A 17,756-nucleotide genomic window follows, 5' to 3' on the forward strand; every position below is an offset into this window, starting at 1 on the left:
GTTGATTTTACAGTTTGTTTTGAGTCATTGTGGTATTTCAATATGTTTGTACCAAGAGTTCACAGAAATTCATCCCATCATTTTTGTAAAAAACCCAAAGTACCACCAAAAGGAAAAATTAAAAGCAAAGACGAAAGATCAAAAACTCTTATACTAAAGATTTATTTACACAAAACAGGAGAACACCGATCCAAACCCAGCAGTTTATAGATCTCTGAACAGTGTCCTATATGAATTACAGTACTTGAGGAACGTATTAAAAATTGAATGGTTACATTTACAGAGTTGTCAGACACACAGCTGCGGAATAGTGGAAACCCTTTTTAAAAGTTATAACATAAACACTGCATTGTATAAAACATCCTAAAGGCATGGTATGATTTGCCTTTTCCATTAAAAAAAAAAATCACAAAACAAACAAAAGGTAACTAAGAAACCAGTAGCTGGGACATAAGTGGCTGCTTAGAGCGAGTCAATGGGCTGCAATAAAAACTTACAACTACAAATTCTTCCACAAGCTGCTGTGAATATTTAAAATAAGTTTAATCTCTACTTGGGTAAATCTGTTTTACACTTTTTTCTCAGTCACAATTCTCCAATTATTGTTTTACTGTCAGTATTATCCTGTTTTCTAACATACTCCATTGGTTACAGACAAGAAATCTGTTGTGAACAATGTCTATGTTTCAGTAATTTGTTTTGTCGTCATCAACCAGTAAGTCGGTATAAAATAAGAAAGCAAATGAAATACAGTTTACCCCATGATATAATTTACACAATTACAGAAAAACACCAATACAACAAAATTAAAACTGAAGCCAGTTTTAGCAAAACAAAAATTTCATCCCAAATCAAAACACCAGTGCAAAACAGTTAAGACAGAAATTGGACTAAACTGCTAAACATTGAGGAAGTCTGAAGCCGAAACATATGAGTGACAGGTTTACACATGATTACTTTGATTGTTTCAGTGTCGGTTACGCAAATAAAAATCTTCTATGCGGTTTCTGCAGGGTTCCTATGTGGACATCAACCAGCTCCTCAAATGAGCCACAGGTAGGCATGAACTTACCAACTCACTGCAGAGTAATTTTGTGTGTTTGCAAATAGTTAGTAGAGCAAATGAGATTGTAGTGTATGGTCTTATAAATACAAATAGGCTAGTTTATTTAAAGTTTAGGCAAAGTAAGAAAACCTGCTAAACGTGTACTTCCAGCTGTTGCAGACATTAGTCACGGGGGTATTTATAGCAAATACCAGCAGCCAAAGCAACATTATCATATAACTGATATATCTGAACCTACAATGCAGAGGTTGACTGAGGGAGAGTTACTTGATTCATAAATGTGCAGAGATGGAGTTTGTCATGCACACCATTTAGTTAATGTGCATATTCATTGAGTTTTAGTTTCCTGTTGCTTAGTCTCATGCTCAGAGACAATTCCTAAATCAGGGACTTGCTTTCCAACGTCTGGGCCCTCAGGGTTACCCACTGAACCACCACAGAGGTCTGAAAGGGCATCTAAAGTACTGGAAGATGGCAACGACTGCTTCGGTTCCCCTCCAGTGGAAAGTTTTTCCTGATCACCTACTAGTACTGTTGGTTCAGGTCCTGGTTGGACAACTGGGGCAACACTAACACTTTGAGATGTGACACATTCAAGGTTCAGGTTTGTTTCCTTTGGTCTTTCTGCAGGTGCTGATGTCAAGAGGCACAGGACCTTTGCTGGCTGTGCCAAGGTGAGATGTCTGCAGGGTAAAGAGACAGGTCATTTATAACAACATACACACCAACTCGCGAATTAATGATAAGCTACTCAAAAGTTGTTAAATTCAAACCCTTAATGAGTCACCTTAAAGGGAGCAGGTCACATTATTTACATACGAGGTCAGTTTACTAGCTGCATTGAGGCTGTGAAAACAAGGATGTTGGTTAAAATTCTGCATGAATTGAGGTCATCTACAGCCACCATCCGTAGCAATCTGTGAAGTGATGAGGTTACTTTACAGACCAATATCCCTAGTCAAGTTCAAGATTCTAACGTAATTCCCTTTCTTACAGCAGGTACATCCTGGTACCACATGTGACCATGTTGGAGTTAAACTGCGTAAACTCTAAGATGACAAAAATTTTAATGAAACTTTCAGGTGAATACAAAGTAATGAAATACTGCTCGCATTAATGTCAAGACTAGTCCATTAATGTGAGTTAATAAAAATGCTCTAAATCAACACTAATTTTCCTGCAGATTTTGACAGTATGCAGTCAAGTTAATTAAATCAATCCACGGTACAAAAAATTGGAGTCTAAATACACTGCTCAAAAAAAAAAATAAAAAGGGAACACTAAAATAACATCCTACATCTGAATTAATAAAATATTCTTATTAAAATACTTTGATGTTTCATAGATGAATGTACTGACAACAAAATGACAAAAAACTATTAATAGAAATCAAATTTATTAGCCCTATGGGGGTCTGGATTTGTAGTCACACTCAAACCTGAATTAGAAAAAAAACTACAGGCTCATCCAACTTTGATGTAATGTCCTTAAAACAAGTCCATGAGGCTCAGTAGTGTGCGTGGCCTGCATGAACTCCCTACAATGCCTGGGCATGCTCCTGATGAGGTGGCAGGATGGTCACCTGAGGGTTCGCCTCCCAAACCTGGACTAAAGCAACTGCCAGCTTCTGGACAGTCTGTGGTGCAACATGGTGTTGGTGGATGGAGAGTGCCATAATGTCCGAGGTGTGCTCAGTTGGATTCAGGTCTGGGGAACGGGCGGGGCAGTCCATAGCATCAGTGCCTTGGTCTTGCAGTAACTGCTGACATACTGGCAATACTCCTCCTGTTGCTCCTTGCACAGAGGCTGCGGTATCGGTCCTGCTGCTGGGTTGTTGCACTCCTACAGCCTCCTCAGTGTTGATGTATGGGACTGGCCATTGGTAGCGCCTCCATGCTCTGGACACTACGCTGGTAGACAAAGCTAACCTTTTTGCCACAGCTCGCATTGATGCGCCATCCTGGATGAGCTGCACTACCTGAGCCACTTGTGAGGGTTGTAGACGCCGTCTCGTGTTACCACTAGAGTGAAAGCACCGCCAGCATTCAAAAGTGACCAAAACATCAGCCAGAAAGCAAAAGGAACTGAGAAGTGGTCTGTGGTCAACACCTGCAGAACCACTCTTTTTTAGGGAGGGGGGGGGGGTCCTTGCTAATTGCCTATAATGTCCACTTCTTGTCAATTCCCTTTGCACAACAGCATGTGAAATTGATTCAATCAGTGTTGCTTCCTAAGTGGGCGGTTTGATTTCACAGACGTGTGATTGACTTGGGGTTACATTGTCTTGTGTGTAACAAAAAGTGTTCCCTGTTAAATGACACGGTGTGTGTCTTTCCCCTTTAAAACTTGAACTGACCTCAGTGTTGGCAGTATTAAACCTATACCATTTCAGGGCTTCAGCCAATATTGACCTTTAGGCCCATATAGTTACGATTAATGCGTTACAGCTCTCTCTCCTTTCTGGTTGTGCAATACTGAATTTACTGAGGTGGTCCTTCGAATTCAACGCGCCTGTATTGATTTTCTTTCTTAGATTATAGATAAACAGGTAACAAGATGTGATGCAGGGAGCAGTTTCTACTCACACTTGATCTTTGTCTTTCACATCTGCTGGGTTAAACACAAAAAACAGCCTTTTCAAGCAGCATGTAACAAGCCATTAATCAAGTCATACTGAAGAGTAACACACACCTTTCTCCGGAATAACCTTGCATGTGTGAGTTGGTTGGTCAGTTAGGTGTTTGGTCATCAGGTCACCACCACTTGACGCATCCACCAGGAAGTCACAGTTGAAGCAGACCAAAGTTAATCTAGAGGAAATCAAAATCACAAACTATAGATCATCTTCAATATCAAACTGAATTTGTGTGCAGGATACAAAGTATGAAAAACACTTGCTTTAATGAAGATGGTGTTTTTTTATGATCCGTTTTGAAAGATCGATTTTTAGCGATGGTGCTGTGAAATCTGAAAAAAAAAAAAAAAAGCGAAAAACACTGGTCAGGTGACTACAGTAGAACAAATTAAATGGTGCAAACGCATCTCATTTTTACTCACTTTATCATATGATTCCCAATAGAAACTTTGCAACATGTCCGATACTTGCACGCGCCACAATTTGAAGCCATCGGGAAATGAGAAAAGAAGTCATCAATATAGTTGTTGCACTCGATGCACGTGTAAAGCCCTTCATGGACGCTAAAACTAGGGGACAAAACAAGGGAGCACAAAAGTTCATTACAAATTCAAAGCCACTAGAACAAATCTTATAGACTGAAATATCCACTCAAATAAATGCTAATATTTATTAATTAGCAACTATATCAAACTAAAAAAAAAAATTGCTAAACACTCTTGCATCTCAGCAAATAGAAAATGCAAACACAATGCTTCAGTTATTAGAACTAAAACCTGTTTAATGCCATTAGTTAAAAAGCAACATTAAGCAGCCAGAACCAGCACTGCCGGATCCCAGTGAAATATATATACTGGCTATGTATGCATGTTATGAAAACCTATTCAGCTAAGTGCACAAATAAAAGTGAGGTGTGTCTGAAAATCGCTTTTACAACCTGAGATTCTTGAGTAACTTGTGTCTGGCATTTCGACTGTATTGCTTCTTGCTCTGCGTTGTTTTGGTGGCTTTGTCAGCTGCAGACACGATTGATTTAGACTTGATTTCGCTGACGGGAGGACTGGTTTGCTGACTCAAACTTAGTGTAACTGTATTGACAGGTAAGCTGGTTCGATTAGAGGAGGCTGGCAACACAGGCGTCTTTCCAGTGAGGGAGGCTCGAATGGTCACCTGGAAAGCAAATACATCACACCTTTCATATAAAAATACATTTTGGGTAAATTTAAGCATAAAAAAATGCAGTACGGAGCTGAACCTTTGTTCCTGGAGGAAGGCCCTCTAGAGCTTTGGGTTTTTTGAAAGTTTTGTGGACTTGAGTTCTGTGCTCCAGTTTCTCTTTGTAGGTGAGGAAATTCAGTCTGCATTTCCCGCAGCGATGGATTTTTTTTTTCTAAAATAGAGAAGGAAAAAAAAAAAAGAAACACACCACTGGTGTTAAAACACAAACGTGATTAATTAGTGGTATGACTAGAGGCTAATTAGTAAGATTTTTCATGTAGTTACACTAACCGAATGAAAGAAACTACTATTCATTTCTATTAATAAGGCACCTATTAATTTAGTTTGGTTCCTCCCTAATATATTTTTCCACCTTTAGGGCAGTTGAGGAGAAGCAAGTTTTATTGTCAGGTTTTTATTTATTACTGTAAGGTGCTGGGCAGACAGCCGAATCAATTCAACCTTGGAGTTCAAACAAACTAAATTCAAACATGAGTTCAACATTAATATTCTCTTTACAACATATTTAAAAGGCCATCACAAGCACAGATCAATGAGAAGGTGAATATGAAACAATGCTTTTGCAAAACCAGCATCATACCTGATGTTTCATGTAGTGCTGCATGTACGTATGACTACTTCTAAAAACCTTGAGACAGAAAGGACATAGCAGGTCTTTGGTGTTTTCATGGACACTTCGAAAATGTGTCTCGACATCTGAGAAGAAGGAGGACCTGTAGTTGCACACCTGTGGAACCAGTAAGACAGAAATCCAGTATTATTTAAGAGTTTGCTTATATGACCAGAATGAAGCTCAAACTCCTAAAGGCAGACCTGGCAGACGTACGGCATTTCCCCAGGCTTATGGTTGTCCTTCATGTGTTCCAGCAGAACTTGTTCTGACTCAAACGCCAGCTCACATATCTTACAATTAGCTACAAAAAAAAGAACACAATGATTAGAATTCTCAAGTGTCAAAATGTAACGTCAGACTCTGCTGTATAAATATTTCTTTTGTACTTGAGGACTCGATGGGGCTGTGAGCGCTCTCTATGTGGCACTGCAGCTGGAATGGAGTCATGTACTGTCTGTAGCAATGATGGCAAGTTGTGTGGCTCTCCCAGCTTTCGCTGTTTTGCTTTTCCAGCTCCAGGTGGTGTTTTAAGTGGTTCATAAACCTGCAGAAGAGTCAAAAATTTAATACGTGTTGGTATGGTTTCAGTATCTACTTTCGACTGTTTATACATAAATTCTAAACATGTCTGCCAAAAAGATTTTAATTATTTAAATGAATTGGACAGGCGATCTGCAGTTATTTGGGGAATATTTCCAAAAAGGCAATAGACATTTATTTAAAACAAAACTATTGCAGGTTGTGGGTGAAATTTAATTCCATCCAGTGTACAAGCAGCAGTTATGGACCAGGTCCCAAAGGCTTTAAAGATAAATGAAGTACTCTCCCAGCGGCTCACTTTTTAAGCATGTATAATGGTTGTTATAATATCAGCAATTACACACAGATTTCTGCTTTGCCTAATGATGTAGTGCCCGTAGCTGCCGTGGGCACCCCCACAGTTACCTGCCACCGCCGCCCTGATGAGGCATGGCCCATTTTTCTGCTAGTACATTCTGCTACCTCAGCTCCCCTAATAGAAATTTTTATATGGATGAACTGTGACCTCGACTGTGAGAGTGTGGTTGCAGTACAAATGTGTTACCCCATTAAAAGCAGCTTACGGAAGCTTTTTTTGCAAAGTTCTGAAGCCAAGTTATTTTATCAAAAGGAGCAGATCTTACACCATCTGAACTAGCAGTCATTTTTCATCTTTAGGGCCATGAGGGAAAATTGTCCTATACCAGCATCCATCTGAATAGAAAACTGCAAAGAGACTAGGGAAGATACCCACATTTTCACCATTAACAGTGGACTATTAGCAGCAGTCCTTCTGTGTTTGACACTCTCTACATCGGGCCTTAGCCTAGCTAAGGCTCAACAGACTGAGCAGAATGGACTAGTTCTGATACCAGTACCAAGTGAAGCTTTAAAAGTGACAGGCCAATACAATATCTGTGCTCTGTACAGGCGCTTTCATTTCTGTCTTTGGCACAGTACATTTGGGATGAAAAGGAAAAAAGGCCAAAAAAACATTTTGAACAAACAAGCCATTACCTAGTTGTTTTAAAAGATCATACCTTATGTTGTTCTTAAGAACTTTTAAGCAGCTCTGGCACTTGAACATTGTGACCTTCTGCAAGTCTTCCTTGATTCCATCTCCCTCAAAGCGGCCATAGTAAAAATCTGCGACCAGCATGATGCGTTTGTTTGCAGAAAGGTTCGGGGAGGATACAGATGTACTTTGAACATTTTTACCACAATTCTAAAAAACACAAACAACATTTTTTTATTTGTCTGCCTTACTAAAACAAAAATATTGAGGTTAAAAACAAAACAACAAAAATACATATTGGTGTCCTTCTGGAGCTACCTAAAGAGTCTATTCATGTCAGGCGAGAGGCAAGACAGTTTAGAGCAGCTAAATAATGAAACTACACTTTCACATAACCTCAGTCACTAACATAACACACATACATGTTTGTGTTCGTTCCAGGTCCTACAACAGACTAACTCACCGCCACATGGAACTTCAGGGCATCCTGAGTAAATTCCTCTTGACACTTTGGGCACTTTGCCTTTACGATCCCATTTTCCACTTTGGCAGTTGCTTTTTGCGTCTCTTTAAAAAAAATTTAAGAGAAAATGACCAATTTACCAGAAGTAAGATGAGGTTGTGGTTCATTATTAGCAATGTGACTACAAAATAGTATGCTTTGCTTAAAATACTTAAAACTTACTCAAATCAAGCTTTGCTCGTTTTATGCTGTCCGTTTGCGATGTTGGCAGGAGTCGCTTCACTACATTTTGATCTGCATAAAATAAAAATATTTTCATTTTAGTCATGGTCAGTGGTTTGTTGCACACTGGAAGTCTTTTAAGCATTAACACTCACCTTTATTATTGCCAACAGTCTTTACGGGTACAGCAGCAGTCTGAGGGGTTTGTGAGTTTGGCGGATTTGGTTGCACTTGACAAGGTTGTGTTGAATACATGGGCGGACTCTGCACGTTAGACAGCGTCACAATGTTGTTGCTGATTTGCTGCACTTGAGCCCTTTGAACAGCTCCAGGTATTACAGTTGCTGGACTGACCTGCTGAAAAAGCTGCTGCTGACCAGCTGAAACACAAGAGAAGCTCAGAAATCACATGAATTAAAATTACTGCGTACGCTCTAGGGAAAGAGGTTCTGTCTATACGATGCTAAAATTTACCTGGTACAATTGTAAAAGATGTTCCAGGAGGGTACTGCGACCCAAGAGAGGCAATGAAGTCACTGGTATTTGCCAATTGTGATGTTACAATGAAGCCCTGTAAATGAGTTATAGTAGTAGTTTATGAAAGCTACATATGAAACAGAAAAAGGCACCATAAACACACAGTTGCTTCCTTTTGTAGGCAGCAATGCAAACTACCTGGTTATTGACAATAACAGGCTGTGGTGTCACTGTCGTCAGGTTGGGTGCTGCAGTTGCAACGGTGCTTCCAGTTATACTCAAAGGCAGCACCACCGGCGAGGAACCAATAGGTTGTGGTGCAGCTGGATTCAATACCGGTTTTCCTACACTGTTACTCTGAGGAGGTTTAGCACTAGTCTTAACATCTTTTTGTTTGTTAGCTGCAAGAACACAGACAGGCAAAAATAAGGACTTGAGCCATTAATCCATTTTGTCTTAATAAATATAAATGCAACCAAAGATTATTTGTACAGTTATTATAGTAGCTAAGTCTCAAAACAGTCAAGAATGTTTCTAAATTCCACTTTATATGATTGCACTTTGGTAGCATAGGCATATAGAAAACTGTACACTATAAGACAGTATCATGCTGTACATACAGAGAACTCCAACAAAGATAGGCTCGTCATCATCATCATCATCATCAATCAGGAGAATTTCAGGAGCTTGCTTCTGCCACGGCTCCAGCTCCTCCTCAACACACTCCATAAAAAGTTCAGACATTGTTGCGCTGCAGGAGATAGATAAACTATTTAGCTACTTTAACACAGAATTACTGTAAGCATTGGTCAAATATATATAGAAGTATTTGATAAACTCTGGACACTGCATTAACAAATCTTATTTTACTGTCAGAAAAATCTCAGTGGAGCCAATTTGAACTGTGGAGTCGGGTAATAATGACAGAGAAACAACTCACTGACACTAAAATAAGACACTTTTGTTACTTTACAATTAATACTAGTGGATAAATGAATAGCAATCGGTGCACAGTCATCGCTCTACGGTGCTTAAAATGGGAACTGCAGAGCCCTATACATATATTCAGTGGGTACATCTACAGTGGGCGACCTTTAGTTTTTAACTTGCTCCCAAAAGTTATAGTTCTAACAGTAATGTAAGAGTGGTTTTAAACATCTTTGTGTCTTCATATATGAAAAAAACCCAACAAGACTTCAGATACCATTATAGGTGTCTTTCAATTCACATGTTGTGGTTGACAATACTCTTTCAGAAGTCATCTACATGATGTAAAGGGAAGAGGAAAAATATCCTCCAAGTTATGTCATCAATTTCTGCAGATCACATTACCAGAAATGAAGGAACTCCCTGGTCCAGATACTAGCCTAGCTAAGTAAATGATGGAGTCACCATTGAATTTATTGCCTGCTTCAAATCAACTAAAAAAAATTCATTTTTTCAACTGGGACTTCTTTAACAATCATGGCAAAAACAGATTAGGTGCTTATTCTGACCAGACAAGAATAACTTGGGTCTATTATTGCAACACTACCTTTCAAGATGGCGACAGTATTGGTTACTATGGGAGCTGATGCAGTTATCTAACACTTCCCCAATTAAAAACAGCCATTTTCATTTAGGGTAAAGCACAAAACTTGGGTATAAGTCGGTCATTTTTGTTATCTTTACTACAACAAAATGTACAAGCAGTTGAAAGGATCTATTATTATAACAATGATGTGGTTTAATGCTAAGCTAACCCAGATGAGTCAAAACTGCTTCACAACTAATCCTACGTTTATTGCAGCACTTTGCTTGTATGAAACTCTAACTCTTATCACACTTATTGACAGTCAGCTCAACTGGTAAAAGCTAAAATTAGCAAGAACTGCTAGCTTGGGTAGCTTTTACATTGTACATTTTCTAGGTAGCTAGCTAGCTAGTGGTAACTAGCTAACAGATATGATTGCCAGTGCTGTTAGTCAAAACTGTAGCAGCCTTCCGTGATAGTAAACCTCTGAGAATAAATGAGTCGGTTGTATTTTACCACCTGTTAGTTCTATGGTTAGCTGATATTGCTGGCTTTTGATCGCCACACCGTAACATTAGCATTAACATAAGGCTCCGTTAGCATCCATACACTAACTGTAGGTAGCTCAACGTTGAGCGAACAAAGACTGCCTGCACATGTGCGTATGTTCTGCCTACCTCTCTCACACACTGACTCTGTGTTTCAAATAGGAGCCGTGTCTAGACACCAACTTCAGGACAACCCTTGAAACGAGGACGACAGAGCGGATCTGCTCCACAGGGGGAAGGAAGCGCATCTCTGGCTCAAAGCGCTGAAACGCTCGGACTGTATGCACCAATCACACAAAGAGGCGCTCTCTTCTTCATCGCTTCCTTTTCACTGCCACAGCTTCCTGAATAGCTGCTTTAGCTTTGCATCATAATGCAAACTAGGTAATGGCTTATAAGTCAATTAAAGTAGAAGTACAAAACTAAGACGCATTACGGCATCAGTAAGGCTGATCGTAGATATTCCGCTGATAGTGGAATGATTCGGTGCCCGTTTCAATACTTTTAAAATATCTCCATAAGCCCTGTAGAAAATACTGTAATTGGTGCTGATGCACACAAGAATATAGTCATCAAGCGGGACAATTTTAAAGGTTAATGTGCTTTGCAGGGTTGTCCAAAACACCAAAACAAAACGCTGAAAAGCAGCTAGTAACTGGAATAAAACATGCCCCGTGTGAGGCTCGAACTCACGACCTTCAGATTATGAGACTGACGCGCTGCCTACTGCGCCAACGAGGCGTCGATATAAGGGGCCCAAATGTCATAATGTGTAGATTCAAAACAGGACCGTAATTTATCAAGACTCTTAAAAGGTAGAAATTCAAGATCTATCTTAAGAAAGCGTTTTTGCCACTTCTTTTAATAAATTTAATTTGCAGTGAAGTTCTGCAGACTTTGGCTAAATAGAAACAGAATAGGTTTTGAGAGATTTAATCAGATTTATTCTGGGAGACACTAATAAAACCTGCCTTTTTAGATTGTGGATACAATTTATTTCTATTTGGCATCTTAGCATCAGGTCAGACATGGGCAAATGTACAACTTTTTAGTACTTTACACAATTGATGACACATTTATGTGAGGTGGTTCATTCATTACCTTTAACAACTGAAGTGTGTTTTGTCACGTTAGCACACTCTAACATCATTAAAGATTGTTTTATTTGCTGATTCAGGTTCAGGAGTGTAAAACAAGGCAGAGTGATGGATACAGAGGGGATGGGAGCCGGATTGAAAGCAGTTTTATGATGACGATGAACACTGCAGGAGTCTTGAAGATGGACAAGAGTTGTTGATTTGCAGCATCCCAGAAAAAGTGACCACAGTTTAGGTTTCAGATTTTACTGTTACCGAACTAATTGATCAAGAAGTTACATGAAATAATAAAACACAGATCTTTGATCTTGATTGTTAACAAAAACAGAACAGGATTAGCCAATTTTTGAAAAAAATGTGCAGCCACACACTGTGTAGCTCAACAAACAAATTAAATCTAATTTTAGGGATGCATTATTTTTGTGAATATTCACCCAACAATATAAGCCACTGTAAACTATACTAGCCACTTTGTTAAAACTTGTACATCAGAGTAAATAAGACGCTGCAGCAGCAGTTTCCTTTCTAAAATGCTGTTACATACTGGACTCACTCTACATCATCTTCATTTTTTAGGTCAACTTGTGAGGGTTGTTTCTACCATGGCTCCAGATCTTCCTCTTCACATTCCAGTAAAAGCTCAGATGTTGCTGACCTGAAACAAAAATTCTGTCATCGCATGACAGGCTGTTTTTTATAGCTATGTTGAATGAGGTAGTTATTTGATTCAGTCCTAGTTAGTGTCACTATGTTGACATGCCTCATCCATCACTCAGAATAATTAACTGTTTCCAGTCTTTATGAGGATCATTATTTGATTTATTGTGTTCCATAAGAAAGTCACTGTAATTAAAATAAGAGCTTGGTATCACCAGTTAATTAAAATATCAGATACAATCAATTAATTTTTAATAAAGTTCTTAAAATCAAGACCCATCAAAGACACAACAATACCACAGAAGAATTACTGGTAGATTGACGTCTTCATGACCGCTGTCATCTGCTCCTGGAGCTCTCTGTTCTGTGTTTTTAGTGAGTTTTTCCAAATCACTCCCTACTTTAGATCTATTAGATAAAAAAACCATATGAGCCGCAGATGCATAATAGTATACTTCAGTATAAATTTACAATTACACAATATTCATATGGTTGCAGTCGTCATCATCTTCCTTTTCAATGGTGACTTCCATCTCCTCAAAACTGAAAACAATAAAATTAGTTAAAACCTAAAATATATCTGAGGTAAGTTGATGCAGTGACAAGACAATGATGCAAATTCCTTTTGCAGACATTCAAATTAATTAAATGGACAATTGTAAAGTTATCTACATTTGTAACAGTTGCAGAGAAAACGATAATAGTCCATAAGATGATGAGCTCTTCCCAACAAGCTCCATCAGTGGTGGAGAATACTAGGGAGCTTTTATCATAACTGAACATATAAACAGATTTAAACATGTAAACATACTCTTGCCTTAACGTGAAACAATGTTTATAATACTTAATCTGTTAAAATTAAACATTTGATTTACTTGTTTGGGTAAAATCACTTCCATATAAAATAAAATGGATCCTGTACAGTAACAGTGCTCCCTCACCTTGACTATAAAGGCAGAGCTGCCTTCTTTGCAAATTAGACTTGATTTTCTTGATTTGAAAATTAAAAAAAGCATATGTCAGTGAAAAATCTCACTAATAATTTTTCAGATAGAACATTCTGAACAACTTCTCAGTCTCTTGGTGTATGGCTTCATTCAGATGATTGACAGATGCACTGCACAAACTTTCACAAGGCTTAGCTGGTGGAGGGGCGCTTGTTGCTCCTGAAGGAACCTGACATAAAGGAAGCAGATGTATAACAGAAAATGGTTCACTAGCAGGATGACAAGCAGAAAACATATCAACTAGAAGACAAAACAAACATTTTAATCGTAACAAAATATTACTCCTACAACATAGGATCATTATCCCTAGAACTGTCATGTCTATACAGCAAGAAACACTAAAAAACAGGAATGAATCTGGACGCTAATGACGCCATGTCAGTTGACTGAGCCACAAAGTTTTTATTACATATAATAAATAATGCCATTAAAAATAACCTTTTGGACAAACATGTTTTTTTCTGTGTCCTGCTCTTGTAATGAAAATGCACTGACATCATCATACTATGAACAGACAGACAAAATAAATCATTACATAATCAGGGCGTTTCCATAAATTCTATTAAAACATGTGTAATATGACAGTTGTGCTATTTTTCATACACAATGTACCATGGGAGTCTTTTGTACTTTTCCTTGTCTGACAGAGAATAATAAGAAAAAAATAAAACAGTGACCAAATGTTTTTCTATATATATCTATATATTTATTTTATCAGGGCACTAAAATCATGTGACGTGTTGGTGAACTCTGGAAGATCTGAGTTTGTCCAACAGGTGGCAGTCTGGAACTAATAACACAAGGCGGAGATAGGTTTTAGTTTGTTGAAAATTTTGTTTGAATATGTCGATTTACCTTTGTTGTCTAAATAGAAACAAAATGGACAGAATCTCTTTACAAGGAATTTAAGATAATTGAACTCCCATCTCAAGTGTCCACACAGTACCCTTTGTTCTTGGCACGGTTAGCTATTTTTTTATTTACTTTTTTTTAGTTACTTATATAATTTTGGCCCAAAGCTGAAACTCTCAGGCTTCAGTCTCACAAACACTGTGGCTTTACAGTTAAAAAAAAAATAAGATGTTGGCTGATGTCAAGTGGTCTAAAAATCTATACCTTGGCATAAACTTGGAGTTCCTACACCCAGTATGTTGCCCCACCCACCCTCAAACAATTTGTCTTGAAAAAACAAACTATGTTTACTTGTTTTATATTAAGATCTGGTTGTAAGTACAAAGTAACACTGGTATTAGTATTATATAATACTTTGAGTTGATTTCTCTGCGTGAATGAGTGTTCTGAACGAATGCCAAATGTGTTGGTGGTTCTGGAACAGATTATACTGATTATACTGTTCAGTTAAAACATCTGGATAAGACAGGATGGGAAACCACTTGTGATGGACCAACACTCTATGTGCTGCTAAGGTTAACACAGTTTTTTCTCAGGACACAAATAATCCACTTTTTACACTTTATACTTACAGTAAGCTTATATAATATGGCAATACATATTATTTTGTAAAACCAGTAAACCAGCTTTGGGTAATAACTTACTGTACCTGAAACGGTTTTAACAAATACACATCCAGAAGGAAGTACTGTACATTGTGCAGCAGCCTCGTGCAAACATCAATATTAAATAAATATAAATATCATTGTGTTACTAATGATAAAACAAGAATTAGCTTTTCCAAACTGCACAGTTTGCCAAAATAAGCCAAACCTGACTGCAGTGCAGGAAAAAGTAGTTCCATCCCACTGAAAGGACCACACTATAAACTGCAGTGTTGTTTTTCAGCTGTCTTGAGATGTGTTTAGCTGGGAAAAGACACGTTTAGACACAATATGCTTGTACATAGTAAACACATCATTAGGTGATTAGTTTTGTGGTTGTCATTAACTTATTTTAGCATCTAAAGCCGCTGTTGTGAAAAAGCTGAAACCTGACGTGACGATATTGTTTCTGAATACGTCTATAAAAGAAACGAGCTGTTAAGTGATGTTGAACGTTTCAGTTTAACACTTTAAACCTGTTTTATTATTAGTAATTTAAGATGCATGTTCAGTAAAAAGAAAAAGTATTATGTCACACGAATTGTGATGAAAGGATCGTGCTTCCGACTTTTTGCATTTAATTCCAGGCGGTCCTTTCAGTTTATAGTCTAGCTTCGTGTCAGTTGAATAATTAAACCTTTAAACTTAAATGTACAACACGTAGCGACACTTCTATCACTTCATAGACCCTTTTCAACTTGTCAAGCAATAACACGCTCGAGTGTGGAGTTGGTTGCTCTAGTTGTGTTGTCTTCAGTCATCTTGTCTTTGTTTTATCACTCAAGTGCACGCGAGTCAGTCTCATGGCGCTTAGCTCGTTTATAAACGCCAGACTGACTTCCGACAACAACAAATAGACTTCCGGTTTGAACCCTTCAAAGTAAAAGAAAATGCGAAAATCAATTGCGAATATAAATCAATTTAGCTTCAGATTTTTTAATGCAATGAACAAAAACGTTGGACACTAACTACTCAGTCTGAATTATGTGTCAGTTTGTAAACCGCAGGCTATGGCAAAGCCTCTCTTGGTTGGAGCCTTGAACCTGGGTCACCTGAGCCCCTTTCTCTGAACTGGTTTCCTTGGGTTGAAGAGCCAGTTTAGCTGGAGAAGGCATCTAAAGGGGCATCTCTGGCAGACTGGATAGACACGTAGATTGTCACACAGTTGATGGTAGTAAACCACTCAAAATCTAACCTGCCGATTATGTCAATGTGCAAACGTTGCGGTTCACGAGTATAATGGATGGTTTTAGAATAAAGCTGCAACAATGTTGTTATCAATCATGTTACCACCAAGTTGATGTTTTTGGATGCACATAAATTTCTTTTTTACATCACTATTTACTTTGGTGTCACAATTTACAAAATGCCAAATAAAAGCATGAAACAGAGGAATTAAGGCTGTGACACACTGCTGGGCTAGAACAACGTCTTATCCTGTGCTTGATCAAAGGTTAGGGTTATTAGCCAGATAATGCCTTATTATTATGTCATTACGTTGTGTTATTATTGTGAATACACCGGTTACCTTACATCTTATGACAGCAGGGGGATATGCTTTGAACATGGACTTCAGGGCCTGTCCTGTGGAGGTCAAGGGTCCTCACACTGTTGCTGACTCTGCCTGGTTTCCATCCCGTCTGAAGCGTCTAACATAGAGCAATAACAGCATTATTTTAATGGGCTACTGGCACAAAATATGCATAATTAACACGGTATTGTGTTTTTCACCACGGCGTTACCGTTGATAAAGTGGAGGTAAACATGTGCTGACTCCTGCAGCATCTCTCTGCGTGGGACCATCATGTCGCTGTGCTGCGCGGAGGGATACAGCAACCAATGTCATCGAGGTGCTGAGGCTTTCGCAAAGCAAAAATGTCTGCCTAAGGGAAACTCGTAACTGATATATATAGAGGATATTTCCCAAGCATTGCCGTTTAAAGTCACATTTCGCTGTTTGGGACCACATTGCAGGAAAGCGAGCCGTCACCAGAGCACCCTAGTTGGGATTATAATCGGAACACAGGTAAAATATGAGCGGGACTTTGTCAAAAGCTTTCGGACCAGTGAAAGAAGTTGGGAGTTGAGGAAGACCATCATTGCGTTTTGTATTGCGGAGATGAGGATCGAGAGTGTCATTTACTGCATTTGCTCGCCCGTGTTACCGGCTTTAAACTACCATATAATTGAGGTTTTTCGCGCTAGAACCGCTCGCGCTGCGTGCTTCTGTCTGCACGGACTAAACCCGCTGCAGCTGGCTGCAGGTCGCTAGCTCTTCGGTCCACACGAGCCAGCGGCTGCGGCTAACGCTAGCCAGCTAGCTGAGCGGCAGCAACCATCGCAATACTGGCAAAATGTGCCCCTACGGTTCACTGACATTTACGCCGTTAGGGAAAGCCTGGGCAGCGCGTTGAGTGCGCGACTCATCAGACGCATGCGGTGCTGTTACAGCGGGAAATGTGTTGCTGCAATTCCGCGACGCTCCCATCAACATCGCTGAATCCCTTTAACTTAAACGTTGCGTGAAAGAAAAAAAAACACATGCGCGCAACGAGACTCGTTATCAGTTATGTTCTGCATGTGCTGACGCCGCGTGTGAGTGATGCAGAGCCGGACCCAACTTTAGCCCCTCGCCGGGGTCTTTATGTGCATCCACGACAAATAGCTCGCGCCGTCGCTCCCCGTGGCTCCCGTGGCCGACGTTGAACCAACCAGCTGAGATGTGACCTGATGGACTGTGTGTTCCGCAGGTTTCTAGATCGCAAGGATGAATCCTCAGCAGCGGATTGCCGCTCTCGGAACAGACAAGGAATTAAGCGACCTGCTGGATTTTAGTGCGGTAGGGTGGCTTTTCTTCTTTACTGCCTCGCTGCGCTTTTGGCGCACAACAAAAACCCGACTGGAAGCGCTGGTGACACTTGACACTTTTTTGTAGTAACAGTGTCCGGGAGATGCATGGCCACGCAGCAAGGGCTTAAAAAGGGCATCAGAACCTATAAACACACTCAGCATCCAAGTGGAAGAGGGACAGGACGGCTGGAATAATATTGTAGTGTTGAAGTGTAAGGACTATACAGCTAAACATTGGGGGGGCACACACTAATATTTGCATAATTTGCATGCCCAGTC

At 39.3% G+C, this 17,756-nt stretch overlaps 2 protein-coding genes, 1 long non-coding RNA gene and 1 other non-coding gene across 17 annotated transcripts in view; 1 reads left to right on the forward strand and 3 right to left on the reverse strand.

The window, feature by feature from the left end:
- Positions 1-146: 146 nt before the first annotated feature.
- On the reverse strand, positions 147-10,625 carry znf280d (zinc finger protein 280D). Of its 6 annotated transcripts, none has more exons than XM_029143956.3 (19): positions 10,440-10,624; positions 8,870-9,000; positions 8,448-8,650; positions 8,247-8,343; positions 7,928-8,152; positions 7,773-7,844; positions 7,551-7,654; positions 7,113-7,297; positions 5,940-6,097; positions 5,754-5,854; positions 5,521-5,667; positions 4,957-5,091; positions 4,639-4,871; positions 4,124-4,270; positions 3,965-4,033; positions 3,758-3,876; positions 3,652-3,673; positions 1,854-1,912; positions 1,611-1,749 (listed from the first exon to the last, which is right to left on the reverse strand). In XM_029143956.3, the coding sequence occupies exons 2-18, from the start codon at positions 8,991-8,993 to the stop codon at positions 1,855-1,857; spliced, it is 2,199 nt and encodes a 732-aa protein (XP_028999789.1). In that variant the 5' UTR covers positions 8,994-9,000; positions 10,440-10,624; the 3' UTR covers positions 1,611-1,749; position 1,854. The 6 variants fall into 6 exon arrangements, with proteins under 6 accessions (XP_028999786.1, XP_028999785.1, XP_028999789.1 ...); XM_029143954.3 differs by having other exon boundaries at positions 3,652-3,676; XM_029143953.3 differs by lacking the exon at positions 1,854-1,912 and having other exon boundaries at positions 147-1,749.
- Positions 10,626-10,978: 353 nt separating this feature from the next.
- On the reverse strand, positions 10,979-11,051 carry trnam-cau (transfer RNA methionine (anticodon CAU)). The gene has a single exon. It is a non-coding gene; the product is annotated as a tRNA-Met (tRNA).
- A 196-nt stretch (positions 11,052-11,247) lies between these two features.
- Positions 11,248-17,594, reverse strand: LOC114851989 (uncharacterized). 3 transcript variants are annotated; one of them, XR_008694212.1, is made up of 4 exons: positions 17,249-17,594; positions 16,370-16,442; positions 16,161-16,276; positions 11,248-13,240 (listed from the first exon to the last, which is right to left on the reverse strand). It is a non-coding gene; the product is annotated as an uncharacterized LOC114851989 (long non-coding RNA). The 3 variants fall into 3 exon arrangements; XR_003785292.3 differs by lacking the exon at positions 17,249-17,594 and having other exon boundaries at positions 16,370-16,510; XR_008694211.1 differs by lacking the exon at positions 17,249-17,594 and having other exon boundaries at positions 11,248-15,764; positions 16,370-16,510.
- The window catches only part of tcf12 (transcription factor 12), a 53,143-nt gene continuing 51,897 nt past the window's right edge, over positions 16,511-17,756 (forward strand). For 6 of the 7 annotated variants that reach the window (XM_029143957.3, XM_029143959.3, XM_055507420.1 and 3 more), the window contains exons 1-2: positions 16,513-16,653; positions 17,378-17,466. In XM_029143957.3, the coding sequence (XP_028999790.1) occupies positions 17,395-17,466 (72 nt within the window). In that variant the 5' untranslated portion in view covers positions 16,513-16,653; positions 17,378-17,394. Of the gene's footprint in view, positions 16,654-17,377; positions 17,467-17,756 lie in introns of all 7 variants that reach the window. The other variant, XM_029143961.3, reaches the window with a different exon arrangement.

The sequence above is a fragment of the Betta splendens genome, chromosome 3 (assembly GCF_900634795.4).
Source record: "Betta splendens chromosome 3, fBetSpl5.4, whole genome shotgun sequence".
Classification (NCBI taxonomy): Eukaryota; Metazoa; Chordata; class Actinopteri; order Anabantiformes; family Osphronemidae; genus Betta; species Betta splendens.

What these genes read in the sequence shown, in the direction of transcription:
- znf280d (XM_029143950.3), bottom strand. Translation starts at nt 8,993, where the DNA reads ATGTCTGAACTTTTTATGGAGTGTGTTGAGGAGGAGCTGGAGCCGTGG. An exon ending in ATCTTTTACAATTGTACCAG is followed by an intron (nt 8,153 to 8,246) that starts GTAAATTTTAGC and finishes CTTGTGTTTCAG; the next exon opens with CTGGTCAGCAGCAGCTTTTT. An exon ending in GTGAAAGACAAAGATCAAGT is followed by an intron (nt 3,088 to 3,651) that starts GTGAGTAGAAAC and finishes CTTTCACTCTAG; the next exon opens with TGGTAACACGAGACGGCGTC.